Source organism: Neoarius graeffei, chromosome 25, assembly GCF_027579695.1.
Source record: "Neoarius graeffei isolate fNeoGra1 chromosome 25, fNeoGra1.pri, whole genome shotgun sequence".
In the NCBI taxonomy this organism is placed as follows: Eukaryota; Metazoa; Chordata; class Actinopteri; order Siluriformes; family Ariidae; genus Neoarius; species Neoarius graeffei.
In genome coordinates this window covers 15,531,560-15,542,955 of record NC_083593.1, presented here as the reverse complement: position 1 = coordinate 15,542,955, position 11,396 = coordinate 15,531,560, and the positions used below count along the sequence as shown (strand labels likewise).

The 11,396-nt window shown below is 41.5% G+C and overlaps 1 protein-coding gene across 1 annotated transcript in view; it reads left to right on the top strand.

Moving 5' to 3' along the window:
* Window positions 1–5,189: 5,189 nt before the first annotated feature.
* LOC132873630 (uncharacterized) overlaps window positions 5,190–11,396 on the top strand; it is a 109,170-nt gene continuing 102,963 nt past the window's right edge. Inside the window, exon 1 of the mRNA XM_060909374.1 lies at window positions 5,190–5,518. Coding sequence (XP_060765357.1) covers window positions 5,400–5,518 — 119 coding nt within the window. The 5' untranslated portion in view covers window positions 5,190–5,399. The remainder of the gene's footprint in view (window positions 5,519–11,396) is intronic.

Genomic DNA, 11,396 nt, shown 5'->3' with positions numbered 1-11,396 from the left:
ACTTTTGGCAATAAAGTGTACGTTTTGCTACTTGTGTTAATTCGTTAAAAAGCACATTTCAAGTTGAAATCTTGTAGTATATTTTAGACTTTAGACAAAATGTAATTCATACAATCATTTTTTTAAATATATATTTTTTAAATTCATACAATAATTTTTAAAATCCAGTCACTGGGGGGGTGCATAAGCGTACTCTTGGTGCCAGTCCCAAGCCCGGATAAATTGGAGAGGGTTGCGTCAGGAAGGGCATCCGACGTAAAACCATGCCAAATCTAACATGTGGATTGAAAAGAGAAATACCATACCGAATTGGTCGGGGCCCGGGTTAACAACGACCACCTCCGGTACTGTTGGTCAACAGGGTGCCGGTGGAAAGTATGCTACTGTTGCGTCTGTTGCGTCAAAAAAAAGTGAAAGGTAAGATGTATAAGACAGTAGTGAGACCAGCTGTGATGTATGGATTGGAGACCGTACCCTTAACGAAGAGACAGGAGGCAAAGTTGGAGGTGGCGGAGTTGAGGATGTTAAGGTTTGCGATGGGAGTGACAAGGTTGGACAGGATAAGGAACGAGCACATCAGAGGGACAGCACATGTGGAGAGCTTGGGAATTAAGCTAAGAGAGATGAGACTGAGATGGTATGGGCACATCCTGAGAAGAGATGCAGAGCATGTTGGAAGGAGAATGTTGAGGATGGAGCTGCCAGGCACACGAAAATGACGAAGGCCAAAGAGGAGATACATGGATGTGGTGAGAGAGGAATGAAAGTGGCAGGTGTGGTAGAGAAGGATGCGGAAGACAGGGAGCAATGGAGATGAAAGATCCGCTGTGGCGACTCCTAATCGGGAGCAGTCAAAAGAAGAAGAAGAAGACAATCATTTTAAAGACTCATTCATTCATTTTCAGTTAATGATTTATTCTGGTGGCGGCATGGTGGTGTAGTGGTTAGCACTGTCGCCTCACAGCAATAAGGTCCTGGGTTCGAGCCCAGCAGCCAGCAAGGGCCTTTCTGTGTGGAGTTTGCATGTTCTGCCCGTGTCTGCGTGGGTTTCCTCCGGGTGCTCCGGTTTCCTCCACAGTCCAAAGGCATGCAGGTTAGGCTAATTGGTGGCTCTAAATTGACCGTAGGTGTGAATGTGAGTGTGAATGGTTGTCTATGTGTCAGCCCTGCGATAACCTGGCGACTTGTCCAGGGTGTACCCCGCCTCTCACCCATAGTCAGCTGGGATAGGCTCCAGCTTGCCTGCGACCCTGTAGAACAGGATAAGCGGCTACAGATAATGGATGGATAGATGGATTTATTATGGTCAAGGTTCTGGTGAATCCTGAGCCCATCCTAGAAGCACTTGGTGAAAGACTGGGTATATACACCCTGGATGGGAATCTCAGGGCACCATGCACACACATTCACATATAAAAGGAAACCAGAAAACTAACCAAAATGGATACAGTGATTGTAACTGGGACACTACCATCTGTGCCACCATGTTGCTCTCATAATCTATTCTGATATAGTAACATTAATGACATAAATTAACTATTTGAGATTCATTTATTAGATTTATTAAAGTGTAGCAAAGGTATAGTCTACCAAAGTATTCAATCATACCATATTGTAAACACCCCAGTGCAGTGGTCTGTACTGAAGGTCTTTCAGCAGTGTTTCAGCAGTAAGCAGCAGAGGGAGCCAGTGCATCAGAGCTGCTGTGTCTGACCCACATACTGCAGAGGAGATGCATTATACCTTAGCAGCTGACAACTGATCTGTCTCAGGTATGAGAATGAGGCTGGAAACTGCTGGTGAGACAGTCCTTAAATAACCTGCAAAATGTTCTTCACCTCTAAATGGCCTCCAATTGCATTACAGGAAAAATAAGCTCCCTCTCAGGCAATTCTATTGCCTCACTATATAATAATATCCCCAGCACAATATATGTGGTGTCTGCCCTGCTGACTGTTGTGCTAAAATAAAAGGTTGTTGAAGGAAAATTGGGCTGTTTTTTTTTCTGTTTAGCTTCTGTCAGAAGACCATGGTTTCCTGTGGCGCGTGAATGCATTTGTTCATCTCATCTCATTATCTCTAGCTGCTTTATCCTTCTACAGGGTCGCAGGCAAGCTGGAGCCTATCCCAGCTGACTACGGGCGAAAGGCGGGGTACACCCTGAACAAGTCGCCAGGTCATCACAGGGCTGACACATAGACACCCATTCACACTCACACCTACGGTCAATTTAGAGTCACCAGTTAACCTAACCTGCATGTCTTTGGACTGTGGGGGAAACCGGAGCACCCGGAGGAAACCCACGCGGACACGGGGAGAACATGCAAACTCCGCACAGAAAGGCCCTCGCCGGCCCCGGGGCTCGAACCCAGGACCTTCTTGCTGTGAGGCGACAGCGCTAACCACTACACCACCGTGCCGCCCCCGAATGCATTTGTTATTTTTATTTATTTATTTTAAAAAGTGTACAGTTTGGGTTGCAGGAAGGAGATTTGGCTAATGTGGGGTTACAAAGCTTTTTACTTGAGCACCCAATGTGTTGTGTTGTGGTTAATTTATCAGACTTCATAACAGTATTGTGTTGTATGGAAGCCCATTTCCACCACATAGTACAGTAAGTCATATTAATGAGAATGTATCTCAGAATAATGACTTTGTATCTCATATTTTTTGAGATATGGTCATATTAATGACTTACTATTTCATAACATATTCTCAAAACTTTGACTTAATATCTCATTATCATGAGATAGTAAGTCATAATGATGAGAAAATCATATTTCATTCTGATGAGATACTAAGTGATAATTATGAGCAACTCATATTTCATTCATAAGTCATACTTATGAGAAACTCATATTTCATTATTATGAGATACTCATGTTACATTATTATGAGATACTAAATCATAATTACAAGATACTCATGTTTCATTATTATGAGATACTAAGTCATACTTATGAGATACTAATATTTCATAAGTACAAGATACTATGTCATAATTATTAGATCTCATCTCATTATCTCTAGCCGCTTTATCCTTCTACAGGGTCGCAGGCAAGCTGGAGCCTATCCCAGCTGACTACGGGCGAGAGGCGGGGTACACCCTGGACAAGTCGCCAGGTCATCACAGGGCTGACACATAGACACAGACAACCATTCACACTCACATTCACACCTACGGTCAATTTAGAGTCACCAGTTAACCTAACCTGCATGTCTTTGGACTGTGGGGGAAACCGGAGCACCCGGAGGAAACCCACGCGGACACGGGGAGAACATGCAAACTCCGCACAGAAAGGCCCTCGCCGGCCATGGGGCTCGAACCCAGGACCTTCTTGCTGTGAGGCGACAGCGCTAACCACTACACCACCGTGCCGCCATAATTATTAGATACTAAATCATAATTATAAGATAATCATGTTTCATTATTATGAGATACTAAATCATATAATTATGAGATACTTATGTTTCATTATTATGACATACTAAGTCATAATTATGAGATACTAATATTTCATAATTACAAGATACTGTCATAATTATGAAATAATAAATCATAATTGAGATATTCATGTTTCATTATTATGAGATACTAAGTCATAATTATGATATACTCATATTTCATAATTACAAGATACTAAGTCATAATTGAAATACTAAATCACAATTATGAGATACTCATGTTTCATTATTATGAGATGCTCATGTTACATTATTATGAGATACTAAATCATATAATTATGAAATACTTATGTTTCATTATTATGAGATGCTAAGTCATAATTATGAGATACTAATATTTCATAATTACAAGATGTTAAGTCATAATTATGAGATACTTATGTTTCATTATTATGAGATGCTAAGTCATAATTATGAGATACTCATGTTTCATTATTATGAGATGCTCATGTTACATTATTATGAGATATTAAATCATATAATTATGAGATACTCATGTTTCATAATTACAATATATTAAGTCATAACTATGTGATACTCATGTTTCATTATTATGAGATGCTAACTCATAATTATGAGATACTCATGTTTCATTATTATGAGATACTAAGTCATAATTATGAGATCTCATTCATTATCTCATTATCTCTAGCTGCTTTATTCTGTTTTACAGGGACTATCCCTAGCTGACTACGGACGAAAGGCGGGTTACACCCTGGACAAGTCGCCAGGTCATCACAGGGCTGACACATAGACACAGACAACCATTCACACTCACATTCACACCTACGGTCAATTTAGAGTCACCAGTTAACCTAACCTGCATGTCTTTGGACTGTGGGGGAAACCGGAGCACCCGGAGGAAACCCACGCGGACACGGGGAGAACATGCAATTATGAGATACTAAATCATAATTATGAGATACTCATGTTTCATTATTATGAGATACTAAGTCATAATTATGAGATACTCATGTTTCATTATGATGAGGTAGTGAGTTGTAATTATGAGATACTCACGTTTCATAATTATGAGATGCTTAATCATAATTATGAGATACTCATGTTTCATTATTATGAGATACTAAATCATAATTATGAGATACTCACGTTTCATTATTATGAGATACTAAGTCATAATTATGAGATGCTTAATCATAATTATGAGATACTCATGTTTCATTATTATGAGATACTAAATCATAATTATGAGATACTCACGTTATGAGATACTGTCATAATTATGAGATACTAAGTCATAATTATGAGATACTAAATCATAATTATGAGATACTCACGTTTCATTATTATGAGATACTAAGTCATAATTATGAGATACTCACGTTTCATTATGATGAAGTAGTGAGTCGTAATTATGAGATACTAAATCATAATTATGAGATACTCATGTTTCATTATTATGAGATAAGTCATAATTATGAGATGCTCACGTTTCATTTTTATGAGATACTCACGTTTCATTATGATGAGGTAGTGAGTCGTAATTATGAGATACTAAATCATTATTATGAAGTAGAATCTCATTCTAATGAAATTGAAAAAACGAATAATTCTGAGATAAATCTCAGACCTCAACATTAACGCGAAAGAATCGACCGAAGTGTCTGTGGAGTTCCTTTGAAGCTGACTCCTCCCTCACTTCCTCTAACAGTCTGAGGCTCCTACCTTACTAAACAGTATTTACTAAACAGTGCGCGTGGCGCGGACGCGGCGGGTCTCGGGAAAGGGAGCGCACTGTTTGCGCATGTAGTGCGCTAGTACGCGGACCGCACCGAGAACAGTCAGTGTAGACCTCGACAGGCTGCGTTTTAGAAAGTTCAGCATGGAACGGAAGTTTTAAAGTAGTTTTAGATATATTTTTAAAGAAGTGTGTATTTATTATACTCAGGTGTTGTTGGTTTCTTCGACTAGAAATGGCCGGTTTGAAAAGGCAGCGGTCGTGGCATGAAGACTTCCCCAGGAACTTTCTGAGACTCTTCTCGAGAAATAAAGCCTTCGAGCAAAACAAAACCGAGCCGGAGAGGGAGAAGCGGTAAGCTCGCTGAAAGCACTACACACCTCCATTTTCAGTGGTTTAAATAACGGTTTAATTGTTTTTGTTTCTGTGACAGCACTACAGTGTGTGTGTGGCATGTACAGTAGCTACAGAGTTCTGTTAGTGAAGTGCTTTACTGTGTTGTGTCTCTGCACTCAACAAGAAGAAACCAAGAACGCTCACATGTTCAGACCTGAGAGTATGAAGTGTTTTGTAGCAACCTGACGTGGGGAAAGAGCTCTGTCTGCTGCTGAGGAACTCAGTATTGTGCCTCACCACTGAAAGGTGAGGCACAGTTTAGTGTTGTCACTGTTTGTGTTTGCATCCTGTCACACTCACTCCTGGGTCTGCCTGATGGAGATCATAAGGAACCTGACACCTAGTGAACAGCTCAGATTTATACATGACATTAAACCATCTCATTATCTCTAGCCGCTTTATCCTGTTCTCCCGGGTCGCAGGCAAGCTGGAGCCTATCCCAGCTGACTACGGGCGAAAGGCGGGGTACACCCTGGACAAGTCGCCAGGTCATCACAGGGCTGACACATAGACACAGACAACCATTCACACTCACATTCACACCTACGGTCAATTTAGAGTCACCAGTTAACCTAACCTGCATGTCTTTGGACTGTGGGGGAAACCGGAGCACCCGGAGGAAACCCTCGCCGGCCACGGGGCTCGAACCCGGACCTTCTTGCTGTGAGGCGACGGTGCTAACCACTACACCACCGTGCCACCCCAGATTGTGAAGTCAATTTTCTATGTCCCCTTCAGTAAAGATTTACAAACAGGTACTGAGACTGGATGAGAAATGATCATCTTAAAGAAGCTTCCTGAATATACACCGGTGTTGTCTGAGACACTCTCTCTGCCCCAAATGCATTCTCGCTACATGCTCCAAAAACATTCACTCGCTTTCTGGTTTCTCAGAACATTTAAAGTGAGACAACCTATCGATTTCATAAAATCGGTGAAATTTAGTTCCGTCTGAAATTTGGTCATTGTGGTATGTTTATTTTGGTAATCTCATCTCATCTCAATATCTCTAGCCGCTTTATCCTGTTCTGCAGGGTCGCAGGCAAGCTGTAGCCTATCCCAGCTGACTACGGGCGAAAGGCGGGGTACACCCTGGACAAGTCGCCAGGTCATCACAGGGCTGACACATAAACACAGACAACCATTCACACTCACATTCACACCTACGGTCAATTTAGAGTCACCAGTTAACCTAACCTGCATGTCTTTGGACTGTGGGGGAAACCGGAGCACCCGGAGGAAACCCACGCGGACACGGGGAGAACATGCAAACTCCGCACAGAAAGGCCCTCGCCGGCCACGGGGCTCGAACCCGGACCTTCTTGCTGTGAGGCGACAGCGCTAACCACTACACCACCGTGCCGCCTATTTTGGTAATATCTAAATTAAAAAAACAACCTCGGCCATTCTGTGGCTGGGATGTTATTTAATTTGAGCAGATTCCTAAGCAAATAACGTGCATGAAATTGCTCACTTTGCGCGGTCAAGCAGACCGAGCAAGTCCAGTGTGTGCATGCGCAGGATTATCATCTTCTTTTGGGTTTTACAGCAGCTGGCACCCACAGTGTTGCGTTACTGCCATCTACAGGTGTACCTTAACCATGCACTGATGGTTCCATCATTGTGTCGCTAAACGAACAGCTGATCACACCGAGGTGCTCGCTGACCGCCGATTATTTATTAGTTTGGTCTGGCGTTTCCTTTCCTTTGCAACATACCGGCTTTTCTTCTCGCTTTCCGTTACTGTAGTCGGTCTTTCACGTTTCATTTTCTTTCACGTCCTTGATTTTTCTCTCCTGTTTCAAATTTGTATCCCACAATGCCTTGCACGAACGGGGAAAGCCCACCACGTCATGCATGACGTAGTGTCTTGAATTGGGTCATGGTGAAGCAGGAAAAAATAAGAGAATTTAGGGCCACGTGGCCATAAATTCATTAATTGTTCTGGTTTTTTTTTTAAAGCCTAATAAAATTGGAAGTCTGTGATTTGAATTCAGTAGCTTTCAGTCCACTAAACAAAAATAGTTGGGGGGGATTCTTTTTTTTTTTTTAATGACCTACACTTGAAAAATCTGAAAGGCAGTCTACCTTTAGTTCATAACACAGATAATGTTACTGTGGGCACACAGTGTTTTTCTCCATCAGGCAAAGGATTACACATATTCTAAAATAAGAATGTTAAGAAGCTCTTAACAGGAAGTTCTTCAGGATCCAATTTAAGCGTGTAGCTTTGAAAGAGGACATGGAGTGGAAAACTGTTTATTAGGTTATGTTTTCGCATCTGTTTATTTGTCTGTTCGCAACGTAACCCAAAAGGTAGTGAACGGATTTTGATGACATTTTGAGGAAAGGTAAGCCATGGGCTGAGAAACAGTTGTTTAGATTTTGATGCAGATCTGGATATGTATGTGGATCCAGGATTTTATTTATTTATTCTGTTCCCAAAGTAACTCAAAAAGTAGTGAATGGATTTCGATGAAATTTGGTGTCCAGCTTTAGCATTATCTTAGGTTCAAGTGATTTTTTTTTTTTTTAATTTATGTTGATCTGGATCCATTTTTATACCTTTTTTTTTTTAATTGATTTTGATCGAACCTGCCCCCCCCAGTTCACTCATTATTCATAGGTTGATGTAAACCACTTTATTAAATTGTGTTTTTCATATTTTATTTTGCATCATCTTTATAGTTTATATTTAATTTCTTTGTTATTTATTATTTTGAGGACCCTTCTGTAAATCACACTGTGACGTTGGCATTCTCAATAAATATTAAAGGAAAAAAAAATCAAGATAACTCCAAAAGCAGTGGATGGGTTTTGATGAAATGTGGTATATAGCTTTGTCCTAACCCAGCTTAGAATTGGTTAACTTTTGGAAGCGATCCGTGTCTTCTTTATCTCTTCTTTTGGATCCAGAAAACTCTAATAGGGCAAGTATTGGTTGGATTTCAGTGTAAGTTGGTGAGTGGCTTTCTGTTGATACTTGAAGGAAAAATTGTAAAGCTTGACGATGATGATCTGGATCCAAAAATAATAAATTGTTAATACACATAAATATCGGTCCATGTATAATCAAACCCCTGTATGACCTGTATATCCAGTAGGCATATACATATATGGATCCACATCCCAGATTACTAAACATCTGGATATTCTAATACGTGGCTTGGCGGAGGTATGCACTCACTAGTGTCCTTCTAAGGGCCGTAGGAAGAAAACAGGCAAAGAGAACAGGCCAATTACAAAAGTGCATGCATCTTACATAAATCTCCTCTCATTTTTCTGTTACTGCTCCTCCGTTATCATATGACCGCCGATGGCAAACTGAATCAAGAAGATGGAGCCGTCTACCTAGCAAATGATACCTGAAAGAAGCAAGTGGAGATGTGAGGGAGAAAGCGCAGATGTACTGTTCCAGGATGCACAAAAGAAAACCTGCATATTCTTCCAAAGTGTCCGGTGAGCTCTTGCTGGCTCTTGAAAATCCGGGGAGAGGGTGTAGATCTCCTACCGGGCCATACCCGTATCTGTATCCACAGCAGGTCTCCAAGGTGAACCGTCTCTGTCGACTTGGTTGTGGCACTGGTTTGGTGTCGGCGCCTTTTATTTTCCTCTTCTGACTCGGGGTCATACCTGTAAGGCTGTACTCCTTGCGCAGAACCCATTGCTTTCCTCTGAGCTTAGCTACAATTCCACACATCGTGTTGGAGAGGGTGGGGATGACTGAGTTCTCATTTAAAGATTTTAGCCAATCAGAGTGAAGCTATTTACATATTTAATATTTATAAGCACAGCCACAATTCAGCTTGTCTTGTCCTGTAGGGGTTTCATACCATGCTAATATGGCATGAAAAAATACAAGTGAGGCGGGTTTTTTTTTTAAGTTTCAAGTTAAAAAAAAAAACATCACAAACTTTACAAAAACATCTCAGTAAATAATTGAAAAGTGTACGGCATGTCCACTTTAAAGGGGGCAGCAGCAATGAAAGTTCCTCAGACAAATCTTTGACCAGCTGGTTGGAAACAAGTATAGCATGGTTGAAAATGAGCCAGGTTACAGGTACGTTTAAAAAAAAAAAAAAGCAGAACGATATAGTTGTTTAAATGGAAAGCGTATTTGCTACAAAAAGCAACCCTAAGGAGGGTCATTGAGGCTACATCCACACGACAACGGCAACGAGATTTTTTTTTTTTTTAGCGGATAAAAAAAATATCGCGTCCACATGGGCAACGGATCAGTAAAATATCAGGTACATATGGCAACGCAACGCTTGCTGAAAACGATGCAATACACATGCCACACCTCTACGTGCGCTGTAAGACGGTCCCATCGGAGACACCAGAACAATAGAAGAAGTAGGACGCATGCGCATAAACCCCTTCTTCTAGTCATGTGGTTGTGACGTCATCGTAAACAAATCCGTTCTACTCATCCAGACGACTTCGCAATGGTGCCGTTGCCAGATTTTTCCACTCTGGAAACCGTTCTCAAAAAATACCGTTTTGGGGCACCCAAAACGCCGGTGCTGTGTGGACGCCAGGCCGAAACAATAAAAAATTTTATTGGATTCACCTGAATCCGTTGCCGTGTGGACAGGGCCTGAGTCATCCTGTAGGTATTCGGGTCACTGGAGGCCGGGTGTGAACAGTGTTGGCAGCTGAGAGGGTCGTTAGGGTGATCTGTGGGTCGTTGGCTCTCTCAGCCATCATGCAAGGCTACATCCACACGACAATGGCAACGAGATGTTATTTAAAAATATATCGCGTCCAAATGGGCAACGATCAGTAAAATATCAGGTCCATATGGCAACGCAACGCTTGCTGAAAACGATGCAATACACATGCCACACCTCTAGGGGCGCTGTAAGACGGTCCCTTCGGAGACACCAGAACAATAGAAGAAGTAAGGACGCATGCACATAAACTATTATGCGCGAGACTTCATATTAGCCACAAAGTCAGGAAAATCTGTTCGTAAAATTACATTATAATGACCAAATACAATGAAAAGTATTTTTCCAGTCTCACCTGTGAAAGGTAATCCCATGTGATCTCGTTTGGACGGCAAACCTGTTGGTACAGTTAAACGCAGCTAATCTTTATTCTCCGCTTTGACCCATCCAATATGGCTGCGAGGATGACGTATGATTCTACGCGGAAGGCGGCGTCTTTAATGGTCCGGAATAAATTGAATGCTACACGTTGATGGATTAATTTGTTGTTTCTCACCTGTGAAAGGTAATCCCATGTGATCTCGTTTGGATGGTAAACCTGTTGGTACAGTTAAACGCAGCACATGAATCTTTATTCTCCGCTTTGACATATCCAATATGGCGGCGAGGATGACTTATGATTCTACGTGGAAGGCGTCGTCTTTAATGGTCCGGAATAAATTGAATGCTACACGTTGATGGATTAATTTGCTCTTCTATGCCCTTTTTGAGGAATGTATTATAGGATTTAAACCAACATCTGAAGAGGTGAGATCGCTCCTTTTTTTCCCTATTTTTGCTGGCGGGATTGACTCTGCCCCAAGAGCTATTCTCTCTCTCTCTCTCTCTCTCTCTCTCTCTCTCTCTCTCTCACTTTGCACCATTACACAATAAATATTCACAGTGAAAATATTTTGTAAGCGCGTTTCATGAACCAAGTTATAGGATTTGTTGACAACTCGCATCGAGTTCGTTACACTTCTACCCGGCGTGAAGCACTCACAGTCATGTGGTTGTGACGTCATCGTAAACAAATCCGTTCTACTCATCCAGATGACTTCACAACGGCAACATTGCCAGATCTTTCCACTCTGGAACCCGTTCTCAAAAAGATTTGCGTTTTG